Source organism: Mus caroli, unplaced genomic scaffold, assembly GCF_978045245.1.
Source record: "Mus caroli unplaced genomic scaffold, Mus_caroli_1 scaffold_12, whole genome shotgun sequence".
NCBI classification, from domain to species: Eukaryota; Metazoa; Chordata; class Mammalia; order Rodentia; family Muridae; genus Mus; species Mus caroli.
Genome location: NW_028227267.1, coordinates 26,341,990 through 26,366,391, shown reverse-complemented (window position 1 = coordinate 26,366,391; position 24,402 = coordinate 26,341,990). Strand labels below are relative to the sequence as shown.

Here is a 24,402-nt window from a genome sequence, read left to right as displayed (position 1 = left end):
AAGACCCAACATTTTGCTGCTTACAGGAAACTCATCTCAGAGAAAAAGATAGACACTACCTCAGAATGAAAGGCTGGAAAACAATTTTCCAAGCAAATGGTATGAAGAAACAAGCTGGAGTAGCCATTCTAATATCTGATAAGATTGACTTCCAACCCAAAGTCATTAAAAAAGACAGAGAGGGACACTTCATACTCATCAAAGGTAAAATCTTCCAAGAGGAACTATCAATCCTGAATATCTATGCTCCAAATACAAAGGCAGCCACATTCATTAAAGAAACTTTAGTAAATCTCAAAGCACACATTGCACCTCATACAATAATAGTGGGAGACTTCAACACACCACTTTCACCAATGGACAGATCATGGAAACAGAAACTAAACAGGGACACAGTGAAACTAACAGAAATTATGAATCAAATGGATCTGGAAGATATCTACAGAACATTCTATCCTAAAACAAAAGGATATACCTTCTTTTCAGCACCTCATGGTACCTTCTCCAAAATTGACCACATAATTGGTCACAAAACAGGCCTCAACAGATACAAAAATATTGAAATTGTCCCATGCATCCTATCAGATCACCATGGACTAAGGCTGATCTTCAATAACAAAATAAATAATAGAAAGCCAACCTTCACGTGGAAACTTAACAACACTCTTCTCAATGATACCTTGGTCAAGAAAGGAATAAAGAAAGAAATTAAGGACTTTTTAGAGTTCAATGAAAATGAAGCCACAACATACCCAAACTTATGGGACGCAATGAAAGCATTTCTAAGAGGAAAACTCATAGCTCTGAGTGCCTCCAAAAGGAAACTAGAGAGAGCACACATTAGCAGCTTGACAACATACCTAAAAGCACTAGAACAAAAGGAAGCAAATTCACCCAAGAGGAGTAGACGGCAGGAAATAATCAAACTCAGGGGCGAAATCAACCAAGTGGAAACAAGAAGAACTATTCAAAGAATCAACCAATCAAGGAGCTGGTTCTATGAGAAAATCAACAAGATAGATAAACCCTTAGCCAGACTCACTAGAGGACAAAGGGAAAGTATCCTAATTAACAAAATCAGAAATGAAAAAGGAGACATAACAACAGATCCTGAAGACATCCAAAACACCATCAGATCCTTCTACCAAAGGCTATACTCAACAAAACTGGAGAACCTGGATGAAATGGAGAAGTTCCTAGACAGATACCAGGTACCAAAGTTGAATCAAGATCAGGTTAATGATCTAAACAGCCCTATATCCCCCAAAGAAATAGAAGCAGTCATTAATAGTCTCCCAACTAAAAAAAGCCCAGGACCAGATGGGTTTAGTGCAGAGTTCTATCAGACCTTCCAAGAAGATCTAATCCCAGTTCTTCACAAACTATTCCACAAAATAGAAACAGAAGGTACTCTACCCAACTCATTCTATGAAGCCACAATTACTCTGATACCTAAACCACAAAAAGACCCAACAAAGATAGAAAACTTCAGACCAATATCCCTTATGAATATTGATGCAAAAATCCTCAATAAAGTTCTTGCTAACCGAATCCAAGAACACATCAAAACAATCATCCATCCTGACCAAGTAGGTTTCATCCCAGGGATGCAGGGATGGTTCAATATATGGAAATCCATCAACGTAATCCAGTATATAAACAAACTCAAAGACAAAAACCACATGGTCATCTTGTTAGATGCGGAAAAAGCATTTGACAAGATCCAACACCCATTCATGATAAAAGTCTTGGAAAGATCAGGAATTCAAGGCCCATACCTAAACATGATAAAAGCAATCTACAGCAAACCAGTAGCCAACATCAAAGTAAATGGTCAGAAGCTTGAAGCAATCCCTCTAAAATCAGGGACTAGACAAGGCTGTCCACTTTCTCCATACCTATTCAACATTGTACTTGAAGTCCTAGCCAGAGCAATTCGACAACAAAAGGAGATCAAAGGGATACAAATTGGAAAAGATGAAGTCAAAATATCACTTTTTGCAGATGATATGATAGTATATATAAGTGACCCTAAAAATTCCACCAGAGAACTCCTAAGCCTGATAAATAGCTTCGGTGAAGTAGCTGGATATAAAATTAACTCAAACAAATCAATGGCCTTTCTCTACACAAAGAATAAACAGGCTGAGAATGAAATTAGGGAAACAACACCCTTCTCAATAGTCACAAATAATATAAAATATCTTGGCGTGACTCTAACTAAGGAAGTGAAAGATCTGTATAATAAAACTTCAAGTCTCTGAAGAAAGAAATTATAGAAGATCTCAGAAGATGGAAAGATCTCCCATGCTCATGGATTGGCAGGATCAACATTGTAAAAATGGCTATCTTGCCAAAAGCAATCTACAGATTCAATGCAATCCCCATCAAAATTCCAAATCAATTCTTCAACGAATTAGAAAGTGCAATCTGCAAATTCATCTGGAATAACAAAAAACCTAGGATAGCAAAAACTCTTCTCAAGGATAAAAGAACCTCTGGTGGAATCACCATGCCGGACCTAAAGCTCTACTACAGAGCAATTGTGATAAAAACTGCATGGTACTGGTATAGTGACAGACAAATAGACCAATGGAATAGAATTGAAGACCCAGAAATGAACCCACACACCTATGGTCACTTGATCTTCGACAAGGGAGCTAAAAACATCCAGTGGAAGAAAGACAGCATTTTCAACAAATGGTGCTGGCACAACTGGTTGTTAACATGTAGAAGAATGCGAATCGATCCATTCCTATCTCCTTGTACTAAGGTCAAGTCTAAGTGGATCAAGGAACTTCACATAAAACCAGAGACACTGAAACTTATAGAGGAGAAAGTGGGGAAAAGCCTTGAAGATATGGGCACAGGGGAAAAATTCCTGAATAGAACAGTAATGGCTTGTGCTGTAAGATCGAGAATTGACAAGTGGGACCTCATGAAACTACAAAGCTTCTGCAAGGCTAAAGACACCATCAATAAGACAAAAAAACCACCAACAGATTGGGAAAGGATCTTCACCTATCCTAAATCAGATAAGGGACTAATATCCAATATATATAAAGAACTCAAGAAGGTGGACTCCAGAAAGTCAAATAACCCCATTAAAAAATGGGGCTCAGAACTGAACAAAGAATTCTCACCTGAGGAATACCGAATGGCAGAGAAGCACCTGAAAAAATGTTCAACATCCTTAATCATCAGGGAAATGCAAATCAAAACAACCCTGAGATTCCACCTCACACCAGTCAGAATGGCTAAGATCAAAAATTCAGGTGACAGCAGATGCTGGCGAGGATGTGGAGAAAGAGGAACACTCCTCCATTGTTGGTGGGATTGCAAGCTTGTACAACCACTCTGGAAATCAGTCTGGCGGTTCCTTAGAAAATTGGACATAGTACTACCGGAGGATCCAGCAATACCTCTTCTAGGCATATATCCAGAAGATGTCCCAACCGGTAAGAAGGACACATGCTCCACTATGTTCATAGCAGCCCTATTTATTTATTTATTTATTTATTTATTTATTTATTTATTTTTATTTATTTTTTTTTGGTTTTTCGAGACAGGGTTTCTCTGTGTAGCCCTGGCTGTCCTGGCACTCACTTTGTAGACCAGGCTGGCCTCGAACTCAGAAATCCGCCTGCCTCTGCCTCCCGAGTGCTGGGATTAAAGGCGTGCGCCACCACGCCCGGCCTCAGCCCTATTTATAATAGCCAGAAGCTGAAAAGAACCCAGATGTCCCTCAACAGAGAAATGGATACAGAAATTATGGTACATTTACACAATGGAGTACTACTCAGCTATTAAAAAGAATGAATTTATGAAATTCGTAGCCAAATGGATGGACCTCGAGGGCATCATCTTAAGTGAAGTAACACAATCACAAAAGAACTCACACAATATGTATTCACTGATAAGTGGATATTAGCCCAAAACTTAGGATACCCAAGATATAAGATACAATTTGCTAAACGCATGAAACTCAAGAAGAATGAAGACTGAAGTGTGGACACTGTGCCCCTTCTTAGAATTGGGAACAAAACACCCAGGGAAGGAGTTACAGAGACAAAGTTCGTAGCTGTGATGAAAGGATGGACCATTTAGAGACTGCCGTATCCACGGATCCATCCCATAAGCAGCTTCTAAACGCTGACACCATTGCATACACTAGCAAGATTTTGCTGAAAGGACCCAAATATAGCTGTCTCTTGTGAGACGATGCCGGGGCCTAGCAAACACAGGAGTGGATGTTCACAGTCAGCTATTGGATGTATCACAGGGCTCCCAATGGAGAAGCTAGAGAAAGTACCCAAGGAGCTAAAGGTATCTGCAACCCTATTGTTGGAACAACATGATGTACTAACCAGAACCCTGGAGCTCTTGTCTCTAGCTGCATATGAATCGAAAGATGGCCTAGTCGGCCATCGCTGGAAAGAGAGGCCCATTGGACTTGCAAACTTTATATGCCCCAATATAGGGGAATGCCAGGGCCAAAAGAATGGGAATGGGTGGGTAGGGAAGTGGGGGGCGCTATGGGGGACTTTTGGGATAGCATTGGAAATGTAATTGAGGAAAATATGTAATAAAAATATTAAAAATTAAAAAAAAATAAAAAAAGAAAAAAAAACAGAAGAATTATTTCTTAAAATTTTGGAGGCTAGGAAGTCCTGGATAAGGTGCTGGCTGCTTTGGTTCCTGCTGATTATTCTCTTCCTGACTTGCAAACAAACTGTTCTTGCTTTGTCTTCCCATGGTACATAGACGTGCAAGACCACTAATCTTACCATTAGAAGGGCCTTGGCCTTATGACCTAGTTAACTCTAAAGTCCCCAGTTGTAGATACTATCTCATTAGAGTCTATGCCTTCAGCATGAATGTACAGGGCCATATACAGATATAAGCCTGTCACTCTAGTATTAAAAGTAATTATATAACAGTCCAGATGTGATTTTTAGAATTCTTGGCCTCTAAATACACAGAAGCAATGGGAAAACAGGTTGTTGACATACTGACTAATGATGGAATGAACAATGTTGTTTGAAATAGTTTATGGTATTAATACTGAAAAAGGTGTCACACTGAGCCTTTTTTTTTTTATAAAAGAGAGGGTGCTTCTGAGTGCATATTTTAGTGCATATTTGGGAATGATGTGCAGATAAATTCTTGAAGAAAAAGACAAATATTATGTAAGAATAATATAGACATAAAAAGAAAAGGCTAAGGACAGCAGTGAGACATACAATATTCTCATAGATGAAATAATGTATTTGACTGGCCCTGGCTCAGCAGTTCAGAGTACTTGCTGTTCTTGCAGCAGTCCTGAATTTGAGTCCTAACATCCACACAGTGGCTTGCAACTGTCCTTTGTGATCTAGCACCCATTTCTCATCTCCACAACACCAAAAAACCACAGTGCACATATATATATAGTCAGACAAAACACTCATATATACAAAATAGAAACAAACCTTCAAAAAAAAGAAAAGAAAAAGAAAATGGCCCAGTAAAGTGTTATGAAAACCAAGAGAAAGGAAAGGACTGTGATTCCATAGAACTGCTGAGTTGTATAAGAATTAGTAGAAAGTACTTAATATTTGTTGACAAATTATGTAGGTACTTATAATAAAATGAGAACTTGATAGAGTATTCATAAATAGAAATTGTTCTGTGAAGCCCTTTGGTTGACTTACTGGTTTCTAAGACTTTTGAGGCAGTTTCATAGCAAACTTGAAAGAAAGATAGAAGCTTGCACGTATCCCCTGCCTCAGCACCCTCAAAATCAGTAGACACCACCTGGGCTGTACATTTACACACATTCTATTCTTTTTTTTTTCCAGTGCTAGGAAATGTACCCAGAGTCTCTGTGTGCCTAGTAAACATGACCACTGAAGTGTGCTCTCAGCCCTAAGGTTCACTTGGTTTAAGAGAGCCTATGAGCTTGAACAAGTGTGGTATTTTTCTGTTTCCCCACCTTTATACTACTCATTTTTACTTGTCCAAAAGATCTTCTGGCCTGATCTTTTTCTTTTTTCTTTTTTCTTTTTTTTTTTTTTCTGTTCTCCCTAGCAATGAAATTTTAATAAATAAGTTTACTTGTGCTTTGGGTATAAAACTGGAATGATTTTAAACTGATAGTAAATTGTTGTAACATATGTATTTTCAGTTCCCAAATGAAGTATTAGAAAGTAGTTTCTAATGTTTTTATTTCTTTGCTTTGCCACAGATAATTGGCCTTTTGAATGTTTTCACACCACAGAAATCCCTAGAAGAATTTCAAGATGTGTAAGTGTGGTAACTAAAATGCTGTTAATACAAAGTTTTGCTAGTGCCTATCTGTAGATCGTTGCTATACACTTTAGCTGTCATCTTTTTCTACCCATGAAGTTACATAGTCATGGAGCTCATGGATGCAAATCTTTGCCAAGTGATTCAGATGGAGTTAGATCATGAAAGAATGTCCTACCTTCTCTATCAAATGCTGTGTGGAATCAAGCACCTTCACTCTGCTGGAATTATTCATCGGGTTAGTAGAAAAATATCACCATGTTCTTTTCTAAGGATTTTTTTTTTTTACATTATGTGTATTTTGCTTGCATGTATTTAAGTGCACAACATGCATGCAGTGCCTGCAGAGGCCAGAAGAGGGCATCATATCTATTGAAACAGGAGCTATAGACAATTGTGAGCTGCCACGTGGGTCCTGGGAACCAAACCTCAGTCCTCTGCAAGAGCAGCAAGTGCTCTGAACTGTTGAGCCATCTCTGCAGCCCACGATGATCTTTCCTTTTCAATCATTGAAGTGAAATTCACAAAACAAATTACGACCTGAAGTACTGAGTCGCATTTAGTCCATGCATTAGTGTTGTACAATCACCATCTATGTCAAATTCTAAAACTTTCATCAGCCTTTCTCTAGTGAAGACGACATCCCTTAAATTGTCACTCTTCATTTTGTCTCTCTTCTCAGAGCCTGTTAATTCAGGACAATGGATTTACCTGTCCTAGATACCTCATACAAATGTAATAATATACTATATGGCCTTTGTGTCAGGCTCCTTTGACTTAGCGTAATGTTTTTGTGGTGTCTATGCTGTATCATATATTAGTATTTACTTTTATGAATGGATAATATTCCATATATCATATTCTACAGATAATTTTTGTATTACTATGTTTCAGTTAAATACTATCTTGCTATGAAAATTCATGTACAAGTATTTATTTGCTCTTTGTTCTTTAGTCTTTCAGGGTAGGATTGCTGAATCATGTGGTATTCACTTTTTGAGGAACCATGAAACTGTTTTTCAAATTTTACATCCCCAGAATCCATATATAATTGTACAGTTTTTCTGCAGCATTGCCAGTATTTAGTACCTGACCGCTTTATTTTAGTCATCACAGTGGCTATGAAGTGGTATTTTATTGGGCTTTTGATACACATTTTCCTAGTGGCTAATAATGGTTATTTTAATAACTTTTCTATTGCCATGACAAAACATTATGACCAAGGCAAGTTATAGAAGAGTTTACTAGGGGCTTACAGTTTCAAAAGGAGAGTCCATGACTGTCAGGGTGGGGAGCATGGCAACAGGCAGGCAGGCAGTAATAGCCAAGAGCTTCCTCTACTGGCAGCAACACAGAGAAAGCTACCTTAACTGATGGGAGCTTTTACAACCTCAAAGCCACCTTCAATAACACACTCTTCCCAAACAGTTTCACCAACTGGGGCACAGGGTTCAAGCATATGAGCCCATGAGGGCCATTCTTTCTCATGCTACCAAAGGAGTCAAGAATCTCCTCATTTGGTGGCCATTTCTATGTTATTGAAAAACATTTATTTTTAAGCCCTTGTTTCTAAGTTGTTTGCCTCTTTGTTATATTTACAGATTTGTGTGTGTGTGTGTGTGTGTATTCCAGTTCTATATATACAAAACCATTACCAGACATAATTTAAAATCTGTAGATTGTTTTCACTTTGCTAATGATGTGTTAATATGTAAGTGGTTTTAATTTTTATGAAATATCAAATATTTGTTATTTCATGTGGTCTTGTGTCTTGCACAAGAATCTACTGCCAAATTGAGGTCATAAAATTTTAGCATTGCCTCTTTTTGTAAGTTTTTGGTCCATTTTGAACTTGTTTTGTATATGGTCTAGTGCAAGACTTATCTTCACTCTCCCATGTTTAGAAATCCAGTTGCCCAAGCTCTCAGACAGTTGTATTGGTGCCTTAGGGAATCCAGCTGACTGCCAGTTCTCTATAATTAGACTCTATGTCTGTCTCTATATTAGAATCACAGTTTTACAAAGTTTATTATTTTTAAGTGTGTGTGTGTGTGTGTGTGTGTGTGTGAGAGAGAGAGAGAGAGAGAGAGATCATGTGGGTATGGGACCCATGGAGTCCAGAGGTGATAGGATCCCCTGGAGCTGGATTTACAGGATTTAATGAGCTGTCATTTGGATGGTAGAGGCCAAACCCAGGTCATCTGCAAGGCTTAGCTGCTGAGCCATCTGTCCAGCTATACGAGTTACACATGTAACTCTGTACTGCTTTGAAATGGGATACTATGAATCCTGTGTCCTTTCTTAGTAGTTTTAAAAACCACTTTAAGTGTATAGGAATTTGGAGATTAGCTTTTTCACATCTACAGGGGAAAAAAAGCCAATGGGCTTTGGACAATGAATCTGTTAAATCTAAAGATTGAGTTGCTTGGTGCTTTTATCACTTGTCTTGAGGGCTTTGTAAGCATAAGATCTTCCCATTTCCTAAGTTGTGTTAGTCTGTAGAACTCTTAAGTTGGGTAGCTGAAACAGCAGTAGTTATTTTCTCACAGCTCTCAGTATCCGAAACTTTGTGCTTTTGGTGAGATGCATAAGCACTCTCTGTAGCTTCCTTCGTGTGGTTTTTCCTTTGTCAGAGAGTAGCATGTCACTGTGTTCTTTCTGACCTCCCTTATGTGCTCATAAACACTGAATTTTTTTTTTTTTAAGATCATGTCATTTGCACCATAGTTTTACTTCTATTCAATTTGGCCACCTTCCCCCATCTCCCAGCTGCCCTAGCTAGAACTTACGGTAAAATCTTAGAGAACAGTAGTGAAAATAGTCATCTTAGTCTTGCTTGTTGTAATAAGGGAAAGCTTTTCATCGTTCACCATTGTATTTTTCTGTTTCTCATTGCTGTAGCAAAGACCTAAGGCAAGGTACACGCACGCAGGCTCAAGGGCCCCAGAATTACCTGAGTTTAGAGTAGCTGGTTACAAATTGCCAATTCTACCATGTTCCTAACTGAATGGGAAGAGTTAGAACCAGCCAAAGAAAGGCTTTATGGAAGTATGGCTCCAGCATAGAGTCTTTAGTTGTTTTGTTGGCTATAGAGTATGATAATACAGTGTCACTAGCAAGGGACGCTCACCCAGACTCTTCTAGGTATTTTATTTGGTCACTATAACATACCACTTTCCTTAGTTGGCAAGAATCATTCCTGATTCATGCTAATACATTGAATCTCCATTTCCTCCAAAGGTTGGGATTGTTACAAGCCAAAGCCCTTATCATAAATTATCTTGTTAGGCTGTCATGGTCGAAACCTCCACATTAACGGGACAGTTCGTCAGCAGGATATTCCAAGTGTTGCCATTACCTGTAATTTAGGGCAAAGGCCAGACCTCTTTCTATAGAAGATGAATTCTTCTCCATTTATTGTCTATTCCTTATTTACTTATTTTTGTCATTAAAGAGTATTAAACTTAGCCAGAGGTATGCACCAATTTAAATTACTGTGTATGTTGCTTCCCTTAACTGTTGCACTGCATTGATAAATTTTTATATTTAGCATCCTCTTTATTCCTGGGGTAGATCCCATTTGGAATGGTATATATAATCTTTCCAGTATACTATTGGAACTGATAAGCTAGTATTTCTGTTGGAGTTTTTTACCCTTGGATTCATTACTGCTTTCATTTGTAGTTTGTTTGTGAAGATGATTTTAATCATACTTTGGTATCAGGACTTTCCTAGTCTCAGTGAAAGTTAAGATGCGTTCCTTCCTCTCTTGTTTCTGCTTTTGCTCATTTAGAAGATGTTAGGAAATAAAGTGTTGCTGAAGAAATGTTCTTAAAGCAATAAAGTTGAGCTAGCAGTAGATATACTGAGAGGTCTGTTGGTGTGGTGGCCTGTATCTTAGGCTAGACAATGTGCGAAACTAGGGTGGAGCTATACATGTAAGAAGCTTATTAGATAGTTTCATTAAGATCAGTATCCATTACAAAGTAAAAGTGGACAAAGGGAGACATTACGTTGGCTACATTTATTTCAAGAGCCTCAGCTGGTGGCTCCCATTTAGCCTCTGCACTGAAGACAGGAGTTTCCTAAGGTCACCAGCAGCCATCCCTCTTGGGCAATGGAAGAGTAATTGACTCTGAGCCAGCATCTGAACAGATATCACAGAGCCTATTGAAGCCAATCCTTGAGTCACTCTTCCCATTGTCTTAGGGTACTAATTTCTGGCTGTTCCTGTCGGATATTTTCTGACTTTTTCTGAAGCAACTACCAAAAATTTTGACATAACTGTAGCTGTCAGTTTTGCTTTTAGTTCTCACAGCACCCCCATCCTCGGTTCACCTTAACTGTGCCATTCTGTGATTACTCACTTGGTTTAAGAAGCAATCTAAACTTTTATTCCTTCCAGGCACTGCAGTTAGATGTCCCTGTAGGCACTTAGAAACCCTTGCTGAGAGAGACTTCCCTCTAACTAGTTCCCACTGAGTCAGCAGAAGAGAGCTGTATGGTAATACCCTGGCTCACATGCTGGCCTGGAAGTGACACACATCACCCCTACTCAGTGCATCCACAGAGCTAGCCATAAAAACCTGCCTCGTTATAGAAGAGCAGGAAAATGTGAGGAAGGCAAACTCATGAGTGTTGGTCGGGCTCCATAGCCTGTGGTTGTCTGACATACCTCCATTCTCTGACCCACACCTCCTTAATGTGGATACACGTTAGTGTCTGTGCCAGGTTCAGATGTTGATCTTTTGGGCCCAGAAGCATCGGAACTGGCTCTGTCTTCCCTCCCCTCAAGTTCCTTCTATAGAATAGTCAGGTGGTTCCAGGGTAGCCAAAACAGTCTCATTGGAAATTGAGAAACCCTGATGTTGATTTATTAGTTACATTTGACATTATGCTGGATGGACATTGTTAAGTGTTCCTTCCTCTGGAGGTAGGAGTGTTCCCTCTTGAGGAGCTGGATCTGATTTCTGCACAGTGCAACTTGCCCGCTGTTGTCCACATTACCTGTCTGCTCCCTATGGAAGTCTTCCTTTCCTCTTATCTCCCTTAAATAGGTCTTAAGTGAGTATTGAAGGCTGTGTACTGAAGGGGTGCTCAGCTTTCTTGGCCTGCTTCCTATCCCTGAAAGACAGGAACACAAGTGTGTTCTATTGTTGACATTTTGGACAGAGTTTCTTTGTTGTTGTCCTGTCTTTGTAAGTTACTTAGTTATTTTGACAACAGACTTGAGTTGTGTTATTTGTGGTTCAGTTTATTATATCAGTAACCTTGGAAGCTTTTGATTGTATGTCTTTTTAAAGCATATTTGTTAGCTGACAGTCTATGTATTCTTGGACTTACTTGAAGCTCCCTTGAGTCTACCATCAAGCTTTTAGGCTTCCAAGATGTCCATGATTTCTAACAAGCTATTCATGGCTTGCAAAAGCACAGTGTGTACTCAGGGTCTGCAGTGTTGGCCCATGCAGCATTACTACAGACCTCAGGTCAGGCTCAGGGTTACTTCCAGGGACATCCTTTTCCCATGCTATGAAGTAGAAAGAACAGAAACTATGCTACCTCGAGCAGGTTCAGAATTTTTCAGATCTGGTGAGCATCATGTAATTTTGAGTTCCATTAACTAAAACAGATCATAAGGATAGGCATGTAAAAGGATGATGTGTGGTCCAGGGATAAGCTAAACCATCTGTTGCCTTTTTCTGGGTTCTAGCAGCATTTTGCTTGTCCAAAATGATGGCACTGTTACTTTCATTTCTAGTTTTAAAATAGCCAGTTACTTCTAATGCAGACAGTAGCCACCAGCAGCCCTTTTTGCTTTCTGACCTCTTATAGAGCAAGGGTTAAGGAACTTTATTAAGACCATATTCTGAATGTTTTTTGTTTGTGGACATGGCCTCTGACACAACTACTGACAATTACTGCCCTTCTATCATAATAGCAACTGTAGATAACATGGGGTAAAAATGACTATGGTTAAGTTTGCATTAAACTTCCTTTGCAAAAGCAATTGAAGTCCTGTGCAGATGACATAAAATAGTTTGCCTCTGCATAATTTGCATCTCTTTCCACTTTGATACTGCTGTCAATACTGTTCAATAACCAAACTCATGATCCTGTGTCCTTGCATAGGTTGTCTGATCTGAAATGCTTGGGGCCAGAGTATTTCAAACTGTGAAATATTTTAGATTTTAGATATTTGCATAGACTTTACCAGTGAGCATCCCTAATCTGAAAATCAGAAATTTTGGGGGGATCCAAATCAAAGAACTGTCATGATGGCCCCTGTATTCTTGGACTGATTTGAGACTACCTTAAAATTTTCCTTAGCATAGATATCAAAGTACGATAGCATTGGAAATGTAATTGAGGAAAATACGTAATAAAAAAAAAAGGAAAAAATAAATAAATATCAAAGTAGTTATAACAACCTTTTGAGTATTGACAGTTATACTAAAAAAACCAAAAATACTTAAGTTTGGGTCTTTCAGATTTCAGATTAGGGATAATAGTAACTCCCAAGTCTTGGGTTTCAGCCAGAAAACACTAGGCTTAGCTGCAATAAAAAATATCAAACTCTTGTTTTGTGTTTTGGTTTTCAAAGCAGGGTTTTTCTGCGTATCTCTGAATGTACAGGAACTCTGTAGACCAGGCTGGCTTAAACTCAGAAATCCACTGCCTCTCAAATACTGGGATCAAAGGTGTGCGCCACCACTGCAAAACTCTCAGTAGCCAAACATGACTAAGGTTTATTTTTCACATTCTGTATGTAGGCACATCATGGTAGGGGTAGACATTTGGCTTTATAGAGATGCCCACTATCTACAATGTTACTAATCACCAAAGCAAGGGAAGATCTGCAGGAGGGCATGGTCTGGCCCTTCTCCACTCTGTTCCCACTCTACCTACTAGGTCTACTTTTGCTATCTTGCCTGACTAGAGAGAGAGACTTGGACAATGGGGGGAACAAGAGGGTGGGTTAGAATGTTGAGTTATTTCTACTCTATCTGCTCAAATAAATGTAAACTTCAAGTCACTCTTCCTATAAGTAGTTATGACATATGTAGAAAGATAAACATTGATACAGAAAAAAATGAACTTTAGTTAATATTCATAGAGACAAATACTCTTGGCAGTTTATTTCCATACACAGTTTCTTTTAAACTAGAAATGTATTTGCTCCTAATCATTCCAGAACAAAAAGTATTTTGAGTTTTTTTCTAGACTAGACCCACCTAGTATAAAGAGGCAGTAATCTCCCGCTGTAGCAGCAATCCCGGGAGGACTACTGAAGTTTATAGTGGTTATTCTTAAGCCTGGGTATTCCTTTGTTTTATATTACCAACATTCTAGTTGCAAAATAGAAATGATAACATTTTTATCTTCTGTAGGAACAACGTGTAGTCTTAGTATGCTTAATTTCAAAAGTCTTTAGTGTCTGTTTTCTTTATATATATATTTAATTAGGTATTTTCTTCATTTACATTTCCAGTGCTATCCCAAAAGTTCCCCATACCCCCCCCCACTCCCCTACCCACCCACTTCCACTTCTTGGCCCTGGCGTTCCCCTGTACTGAGGCATATAAAGTTTGCACGACCAATGGGCCTCTCTTTCCACTGATGGCCAACCAGGCCATCTTCTGATACATATGCAGCTAGAGACACGAGCTCCGAGGGGTACTGGGTTAGTTTATATTGTTGTTCCACCTATAGGGTTGCAGATCCCCCAGCTCCTTGGGTACTTCCTCCAGCTCCTCCATTGGAGAACCTGTGTTCCATCCAATAGCTGACTGTGAGCATCCACTTCTCTGTTTGCTAGGCCCTGGCATTGTCTCACAAGAGACAGCTATATCAGGGTCCTTTCAGCAAAATCTTGCTAGTGTATGCAATGGTGTCAGCGTTTGGAGGCTGATTGTGGGATGGATCCCCAGATATGGCAGTCTCTAGATGGTCCATCCTTTCGTCTCAGCTCCAAACTGTTGTCTCTGTAACTCCTTCCATGGGTGTTTTGCTCCCAATTCTAAGAAAGGGCAAAGTGTCCACACTTTGGTCTTCATTTTTCTTGAGTTTCATGTGTTTCGCAAATTGTATCTTTCTTATATCTTGGGTATTCTTAGGACCACCGGTTAGTGTCTGTTTTCTAAGCGTATCCATGTTATCTTGTCAGAGTAAGTTAGAAACAGCACATAAGCATTCTTGCATGTAGATATTTAAAAAGGGATCTTTGTGTTCAGGGCCTTAGCTTTTGCTGTCAATCTGCTAGTCATCTATACATGTGAGAGAGTTTGACTGTGCTGTGGATATGAGTGTTCATCAAAGCTAAAAGGCAAGAGCATGATGAATGTGAAGGCCTGGGTATTTATGCCACTGTCTTCGTTTTAATAGGTATTGCACACATTTTCTTCTGCCTCGAGCCAAGCAGCAGTTTTTCACAAAGACAGTATTACTATCAGAAGAAAGTAATTTTATGGACTAGTGTCTGTTACATGTGAATGGAAGTTTATAAGCAAATGTTTGTGATATATGTGGGAAGTCAGGAATGAGCAGGCTGATAATCACCTTTTGGTTCTTTAGAACTGAGTATCTAGTGTATTGAGACTGATTCCGAACTTTCCTCCCCACAAAAGTGAACATGTATGGCTATCGTTGTTCAAGTAACATATACCTGGATCATGTCAGGATTGTGTAAATATTATCAGAATGCTCCATCGTGGATTTAGAGCGTTATAAAGTTTATTGTGACTTTAGAATGAGTTTTTTTTTTATTTTTTTAATGTTTGTGAGTACATTGTAGCTGTCCTCAGACACACTAAAAGAGGGCATCTGATCCCATTACAGATGGTTGTGAGCCACCATGTGGTTGCTGGGAATTGAACTCATCAGGACCTGTGGAAGAGCAGTCTGCTTGCTCTTAACCACTGAGCCACCTCTCCAGTCCTAAAATGAGATTGTTTTTAGTGCTATTAATTTAGTATGTAAATGAATGTACATTCTAATTTATGACTCTTACCATAATAGCACTTTTATTGTATTTGATTGGTATTTTGAGATGGGGTCTTGCTATGTGTCATCATTTGCTTTCTATTGCTGTGGCAAAAAAAAAAAAAAAAAAACTGACCAAAAACAACCTCAGGAAGAAAGGGCTTATTTCATCTTACAGTTTCATGTAACAGTTCATCTCTGAGGAAAGTCAGGCTAGAACCTGGATTAGAAACTGAAGCTGATGCCATGGAGGAGTGCTGTTTACTGGCTTGCTCCTGGGTTATCTTGGACTGTTTTCTTAGACAGCCAGGACCACCTGCCCAGGAATGGCACCATCTATAGGTTAGATCATCCCATATCAATTATTAGTTAAGAAAACAACCCACAGAGTTGTCTACAGGCCATTCTGGTAGAGGAAGTTTCTCAGCTGTTGTTTCCTCTTCCTACATGACTCTAGCTTGTGTCAACTTAACAAAGAACTAAACATACACTGTGTGTATTGAACTTCCAGCCTTTCTGCTTTGTCCTCAACCAGGCTCTCCTCATCTTCACAGAGATAAATGAAAGAAATAAAACAAAATAGAAAATAAAATTTTAATACATTTTTGTTTTTAAGTAAATAAGCATTAATAATGCACTAGATTTGTTTATGTAAATGAAATGATCTTAAATCTGACTTGGTGGGTGTGCCTATTGTAAGGAACCTCTGCAGTGGTCCTGCAGACTATGTAACTCAGTTGAGCAAAACAAATCTTTGTATCTGTCTTAGCAATCATTTTAATGTTTATTTCTTCAAGGACTTAAAGCCTAGTAATATAGTAGTGAAATCAGACTGCACTTTGAAGATTCTTGATTTTGGACTGGCGAGGACTGCAGGAACGAGTTTTATGATGACGCCTTATGTGGTGACTCGGTACTACAGAGCACCAGAGGTCATTCTCGGCATGGGCTACAAGGAGAACGGTCAGCATACGCTTTCGCTTTGAAATAGTCTTCTGATTTGTTTATCAATCAGTTTTTATATACTTAAATTGAAATGCATGCATTTAAGTATTCATTACTATTTCAAATGTCTATCCAGGATTTGAACGTTTTGCCATGACTGTTTGGGAAAGCATGGAGATCTTATCTCAGATGTGAATACCTAGATGAACAGTTCTAAAACTAGGATTTATGCCCTCTGCTTGTCTGTAATTTAAACATGAATATATATTTCTCAATGATTTAATCTTAGTAATAATTCTAGTACATATTAGTCTTATTTGCTCTCATCTCCAGCACCTTTAGTCAGTGTTAACAGTAGTGCTCACAAGCCAGGTGTGGTAGCACACACTTTTAGTCCCAGCACTCTGGAGGTAGCCTGGTCTACAAAGCAGGTTCTAGGACAGCCAGGACTGTTACACAGAGAAACCCCGTCTCAGAAAACAAAACAAAATAATACAAAACAAACAAACAAGCAAAAAATAGTAGCACTCACTATAAACTCTGAGAGCTACATTTTCCAATTCTGGAAAGTCAGTGGGTAACTCGGCCTCGTATGGGCAGCACTCGTGTTTGATTAAAGCCTGGGCCCATCATAGAGAGATTGCATATAGTATTATCTGTGGGCATGCTGAATCAAACCATAACTTTTTAAGTGTGGCGTGTTTCTGGGATAGAAATTGGAACAGTAGTTCACTTTAAATCAGGAAACTATTAAGTCAATCTTGAACATACATATATACATACTTAAGCACATGGGGAGATTGCTTAATTTCCTTACCTTTTTTGAGCTAATTTAAAACAAATACTTTAAATATCAACTATCGGTTTTTAAACTAAACATGCTTTTCTGTTTCTAAGTCTCAACATAAGGTTTAAAAGTTTTGTTTTGAGAATTGATAGGCAGATTGCTATTGCTTTTGCTGTGAAACTTTTGATTATCACAGAAATTGCACCACATGTTAAGTCCTATAAATATGATCTTGACATTAGAGAAGCTGTCATAAGAATTGACATGTTGTCCTCTCTTAGATGAGAGTCACATAGATCTCTCATTGCTTTTCCTGCCTGTTTCCCCAGGAACCAAGTCAAATCTCGTGTTTCCTCACTCATTAGCCAGCAGGAGGTGGCATGGCATATACTTATCTTCCTCTCACACACACACACACACACACACACACACACACACACGGGAGGGGGGCAGAAAGAGAGGTTTCCTGTTTGGTTTTATTGCAGAGTATTTCAGAACAGTTTGGGAAGTTTGGGGGAGGGTAATTAATCTATTTTAAACTGCCTGATAGCAAATTAGACCCCCTTATAGCAGGTTTTATAATATGGAGGTCTGCCAAGAGACTGTAGATCACAGATCTGTAGGCACTTTGACACTTTGATATTGTATTCCACCAAAACTAACTTTTAAACCCAAAGTTTAAAAAAAAAGTAAAAAAGAGATAATGAAAAACACTTGTTTACCAAGGTTTCTTGGTAGATATGCTGCTCTTTTTCTGTCCATCTGTAGACATGGGTAGAGGTGGATATAAATGTAAAATGGTGTTGCCAAGAGAATACGTTACTTTTAGTTCAGAATAAACAAAGCCTTTTCAGTTAAATAAGCCTGGGAAACCCAAAAATTAGGTTACTATTTTATTAAAATACAGATATCTTTCTGTTTTTAATATGCTAAATTATTTCTGCGCATGCTTTTTAATTTAACTTAAAGAGAGAGTAAAATGCACAGTTAAACCTCGAAATAGTACATCTTAATTTTATAATTTTATGGCCTTATATACATTTTAAATCTTATTTTTAAATTTTGTTTGGTTCTACTTCATGTATTACATGCAAAATCTCAGCTATAAAATGTATGTTTTTTAAATTTATGCAATATCTGTGCATAGCTCTCACTTTAAAATTAGACATGTAATTAAAATGCCATACTTCATATTTTCTTTTGTGAATCAAAGCTTTTTGAAAAGTATTTTGTGTTTTAAATTATGCCATTATTTGAAATTAAAACCACCTTTTTCTTTTTTGTGATGCTCTGCAATTTTTTAGATGATGCAGTCATATTACGCTTCTTTGATTTTAACAATCTTTTGCTTTGCTTTTTCTTCTTTTGTGCTGCAAACATATAGTGGATTTATGGTCTGTGGGGTGCATTATGGGAGAAATGGTTTGCCACAAAATCCTCTTTCCAGGAAGGGACTGTATCCTTGTGCTGCTGCAGCAGATTAATTAGCTAGGTGATGAACTTCCTTCTGTTTGCTCATGAAAAGAAATACATGCGACATTTGTACAGTACAGGGTTTAAAATAGATGTAAAGTTTGTCACTGTTATAGTTCAAAAACTGGTTGAGCTAAGAAGCTTAAGTGTTAGCAGGCTGCATTTGGCAGCAGGACATACAGTCTCTGCTGGTCGTCAGCACATTCACTGTCATTCATTTTTATTTTATATTGCTTTTTATAATTTTAAGTGTATATGGCGTGTGTCTTTTTAGTGTTTATATATTTTTCTTTTTATTTTAACCAAAATCTTTATGTTAATGTCATTGCATTTTGTTTTCAGTTGACATTTGGTCAGTTGGGTGCATCATGGGAGAAATGATCAAAGGTGGTGTTTTGTTCCCAGGTACAGATCGTATCCTTATCTTTGGCCTAAAATGTAGTTTCTAAAGGTCAAAATGGTACTGTGTCAGCCTGGTCAAGTAGAATGTATTTTGTCTCTTCCTGATACAAAGTATTGCTAAATTACTTTTCCAGAGTACCACCTCTTACCTGACTTTCTTCTCCTCGTTTATTGATTTATATGTTAATTTTGAAAAGGGCTCAAGTGTGGTTAATTCACAGGTCCTTGCTTGCTTAGAGTTAATTAACATAAAAAGTTACGGCTTTCACTAAAGTTTCTAACACTTGAGTAAGTCTTTAACTATTGTGAAGGTAGCATGAATTTTGGAATTATCTGTTGCTACTGTTTGTTTTGATGTTTGTTTGTTTGTTTGTTTGTTTGTTTGTTTTTGATTTGGTTCCCCCATGTCTTTCTGTTACTGTTCTGTGTGCTATGTCTTGTTGTCTCATTACATTAACATAGCATGCTGAGAATGTCAGCAAGTTTTCCTGTGTTGGTAATTAGGTTGGATTCATGCTTTTAGTTCCATCAGTTTTTAGTATTTATGTTAACAGTGATGTGTTGATCAGTGAGTGACACAGAATTGTTTTAGGTGGAATGAGAATATTTACCATGTAACAATAAGAACGTGTGTGGGACAATAGTCTTCGGAGGCTTAGAGTATGAAGACTAGAAGGAACAAGACCAGAAAATCCCAGTCTACAGCATACTGAGATACTGGTATCATGTTCATTTATTTCAGAGCTTTACAAACATTATTAACATAGGCATACCGGAGAATGGCAAAAGAAAATGCTACCATTATTAAAGTTATCATTTTTGTCACAAGTGGGTGTTTTCTGTTAGTGTAAAGAACTGAAAAAAGCAGACCAGACTAGAAATATTTCTTACTCTCTAGGAAATATATTTACATTTTTTAAGAGCTGGGAGAAAGTTAAATTTTTAAATATTAAAATTTTATGCAGTTTGCATTTTGATTTTTATGTATAGTAATGATAGTTTTTAGTTTATTTTCAATTTGCTTTTTTATGCCTCCATTTTATGGTAAAATTAGTGTTTATATATACCTGAACACACAATAAATAAGGTTAACAAAGCTTATTTATTGATCATTTTTATCCACTTATAATCATTGCTTTTTGTCAGGTGGCTTTGAGGTACAAAATATATAATGGCTACATTCTTCAGGATTTAAAATTTTTCCATTTTCTTATATTTAGTGATGTATATATGATTAAAGTGTTGAATATTTGATACATGGAGTATTTTTCTTAGCTACTTGATAATAGATATTGATCAGTGGAATAAAGTTATTGAACAGCTCGGAACACCTTGTCCTGAATTCATGAAGAAACTTCAACCAACAGTAAGGACTTACGTTGAAAACAGGCCTAAATACGCTGGCTATAGCTTTGAGAAACTGTTCCCCGATGTGCTTTTCCCAGCTGACTCAGAGCATAACAAACTTAAAGGTAAGTTGTATAATTGTATGTATCTGTTTTGGTTATACATGTATAGGAAGAGTTTAGTCATATTCTTAAAGGATCTAACTCAAAATTATGTCTACTAGTAGAACATGTAAAGGTTTTGTTCTTCTGTCTCTGATTTTTACATTTTAGCTGGATATGGTGACACTTGCCTTTAGTCTTCATACTTGGGGAGCAGGGTCAGGAAGATTTCTGAGTTCAGGGCCAACCAGGGCTACATAATGAAGACCCTACTTTATTTTTTAATTTTTTAAGATTTGTTTGTTTGTTTGTTTGTTTTTTATTTTATGTATGTGATACACTGTCCCTCAAATCCCATTACAGATGGTTGTGAGCCACCATGTGGATGCTGGGAATTGAACCCAGGACCTCTGGAAGAGCAGTCAGTACTCTTAACCACTGAGCCATCTCTCCAGCCCAAGATTTGTTTATTATTATACATAAGAACACTGTTGCTGTCTTCAGACACACCAGAAGTGGATGTCAGATCTCATTACGGGTGATTGTGAGCCACCATGTGGTTGCTAGGATTTGAACTCAGGACCTTCGGAAGAGTAGTCAGTGCTCTTAACCACTGAGCCATCTCCCCAGCCCTGACCCTACTTTAAAAAAAAAAAAAAGTATTTTATAAATCATGTATGTGCCCTGGTTTTATAGAAAAATTATTCTCTAGGTGTGGTGGTTCCCAATGTAATCCTAGCACTTGGAAAGCTGTGTCTGATAGATTGTTAGGAGTTTGAGATAATCTTGAGCTACCTAGTAAGTTCCAGGCTAGCCCAGGGTACATAGCATGACCTGGTCTTTAAAACACAAAAGAAAAACAAAAAAAACAGGGGCTAGAGAGATTATTTGCTGCTCTTGTGGAGGACCTAAGTTCAATTCCTACCCTCCATGTGAAGCAGTTCACAACCACTCCCAAATCCAGCTCCAGAATGTCCAGTGCCCTCTCTGGCCTCCCTGGGCACCTGCACTCATGTGCACACAAACACCTGCCCCTTCCCTCTGTACACACATATACACATAACTGGAAAATGCAATAAATCAAGTGATGGTAAGCACCTTTAATTTCAGCATTTGGGAGGCAGAGAACAGTTCAAGGCTAGCATAGTTACAAAGCAAGTTCCAGGATAGCCAAGGCTACACAGAGAAAACCTTATCTCAAAAGATGAAACAAACAAAACCTGTAATAAATCTTTTTTAGTACTCATAAACATAAATAACAAAAGCATCTTTTTAAAAGCATAGGATTTGTTTTGTCTTGGTTTAGTTTGGTTTGGTTCAATTTATATAAACCAAGTTCACCTGGAAATTGTTATCCTCTTGTCTCTACATTCTCCGCTTAGCAATTACAAGCATATGTACCACCACATGCTTGGCAAAGATGAATTTTCTAAAGTAAATGTAATCTCAGAATCCTAATGTGCATGGTTGAATAATCTCATGAACTGGTGTATATTAATATCATTATTTTTGCAGCCAGTCAGGCAAGAGATTTGTTATCCAAAATGCTAGTAATAGATGCATCCAAAAGGATCTCCGTAGATGAAGCTCTCCAGCACCCATACATCAACGTCTGGTATGATCCTTCAGAAGCAGAAGCCGTAAGTTACTTTCTTAATGTTTGAAGAACGTACTCTAATCTTAGAGCTGGGACTGAAATTAAGTTCAGAGAGAACTTGTCATTTTAAGTAAAAATCAGCACAGATGGTGTTGGTGTTGCCTAGGTTTTCCTAAAGAAAACTTTCAGTTAATGAGCATCGCCAGGAACCTCCCCTGTGTCTCACTCTGTTGAACTCACAGTTGATTGGAGGAGCCTAAGATGCCTGTGGTGCATCCTTAGATAGAAACAATGTTTTGTATTTAAAGCAGAGCAGATTTCTGAAATATAGGTAAAATGTGACAATTTTAAAATTTGAGATAAAAGAAAAAAGACAAACAGCTTATTACTTAGAAAGGAATCTTACAGAGCTACTCTCCAGAAAGTTAAAGTTAATGATAATTGATTGGCCTTTGTCTCATGACTCATCTTTGCAAGTTGTATGTCCAGCTGATATTTCAAATAATTAATTGTATATATACTTCCAGTAAACTCTCTCAGTTGTTCTGACTTGTGTCTTTCAGCCACCACCAAAGATCCCGGACAAGCAGTTAGATGAGAGGGAGCACACAATAGAGGAGTGGAAAGGTAACGCGCTCACCGGAGTCTCAGACACTGAGGGAGCCTCTGGCTTTCCATAGTGACTTCTTCATGTTACAGAAATTAGCGTTGCTTTCTGTTTTCATAACTTAGGTTTAGTAGTGAGGTTTTGTTTATTTGTCTTACAAAAGTAGAAAGTCAGTTTCCTTCCTTAATTTTGAAAATTTGTACCTCAGTTATAGTCACATTAGTGTTTTCTTCCTTGTTCCTTGTGTCGTGTATGTTAATATTGTCAAACCCAGGTTCCACATTGGAAAGAAAACATGCAATATTTATCTTTCTGAGTCAAATTTATTTTATTTAACTTGATAATCTCTAGTTCTATCCATGTTTGGGGTGTCCCATCTACAAGATGGCTGGTGCTTGTATTCTCAGTGTACCGTACACACCTGTTTGTTGATGTATCCAGATATCTTGAAGATGACAGACCCTATTGGGTCTAACGTCACACTTTAATAGCTGGCAAGTGGTGAGCTATAGGGAAGCTTGTGTCCCAGTCCATATCCGGATAGCTCCCTTGTGAGAAGCACTGAAGGTGGACCCTCACACAGTCTGTTACTGTGGCCATGTGTTTATGTGCACGTATTTCATAGAATTGAGACAGTAGTCCAAAAAGCTTATATGCTGGACCAAATTTTAAATTTTAGTTACTTCCTGATTTTTTATTAAATAAATTGTAGTTTGTGCTTCTGTCAGCATGATACAAGAGTATTAATCCACAACCACTCTAGCCAGTAGAGTGGCTTAATTTATCATCTTTGAACATCAGATCTAGTTTTTTCTATTTTATTAATATGGTCATACATAAATATGCTTTTTATTATTTCAGTGTACAGTGTAACAGGTTTCACTATAACATCTTCAGATATGGACATCACCTCTACATTGTTTGTGCCAACCTCCTGTTACTCTCTCATGGCCTCCCTTATTTTCTCTCTGGTCCCTTTTCACCTCCTAATCAACCCTTCTATGTATTTGTGTCGTGTATGTTAATATTGTCAAACCCAGGTTCCACATTGGAAAGAAAACATGCAATATTTATCTTTCTGAGTCAAATTTATTTTATTTAACTTGATAATCTCTAGTTCTATCCATTTTTCTGGCAAATGACATAATTTCATTCTACTTTATAGCTGGCTAAAACTAATTTGCATACACATAAACCACTTGTTGTTGTTGTTGTTGTTGTTGTTGTTGTTGTTGTTGTTGGAGACAGGATCTCAAAAAAGCTAGGTCTGCCTGGCTGGCCTGGAACTCCCTATGTAGTGCAGACTAATGCCAAACTTCCCCAGCACTACCTGCTTCTAGAGTGCTGAGACTAAAGACTGTGCCACCATACCCAACCTTACCACATTTTCTCCATGCTTTTTGTTGTTGTTGTTGATGGCCATCTACACTAATAGTGTATTTACTGCTGTGGCTAGTACCACAATAGAAATGGGTGTGCAGATAGCTCTGCTATTGTCTGCCTTAGGTGCCTTTAATGGAATTCTGCTTTTTAGGTTTTTTTCAGGAACCAGTAATCTCTATAGTGACTATTATAATTTACATTTTTACTCTAATATGTATGAAGCTTCCTTTTTTTTCTCCACATCTTTACCAGCATTCGTTACTTTTGGCTTTCTTGATAGATGGTAGCCATTTCGATTGATGTTGGATAGAATCTTGGTACTATTTTTGTGTGTTAATTACTTTTTCATACATTTATTGTCCATTTGTATTCTTTTGATAATTTTCTGTTCGGATGAAAAAAATTTTTTATCTATTGGTTAGGTAGTTGATTGGTTCTTAGTATTCAGCTTTTTGATAATGCTTTTAATATTGAAATAGAAGTATGTGTGTAT

The 24,402-nt window shown here is 37.8% G+C and overlaps 1 protein-coding gene across 3 annotated transcripts in view; it reads left to right on the top strand.

Moving 5' to 3' along the window:
* The window catches only part of Mapk8 (mitogen-activated protein kinase 8), a 74,061-nt gene that overhangs the window by 45,844 nt on the left and 3,815 nt on the right, over positions 1-24,402 (top strand). For 2 of the 3 annotated variants that reach the window (XM_021181283.3, XM_021181284.3), the window contains exons 4-10: positions 6,227-6,285; positions 6,388-6,526; positions 16,065-16,230; positions 18,815-18,886; positions 20,164-20,346; positions 21,838-21,962; positions 22,483-22,546. In XM_021181283.3, the coding sequence (XP_021036942.1) occupies positions 6,227-6,285; positions 6,388-6,526; positions 16,065-16,230; positions 18,815-18,886; positions 20,164-20,346; positions 21,838-21,962; positions 22,483-22,546 (808 nt within the window). Of the gene's footprint in view, positions 1-6,226; positions 6,286-6,387; positions 6,527-16,064; positions 16,231-18,383; positions 18,456-18,814; positions 18,887-20,163; positions 20,347-21,837; positions 21,963-22,482; positions 22,547-24,402 lie in introns of all 3 variants that reach the window. The other variant, XM_029468851.2, reaches the window with a different exon arrangement.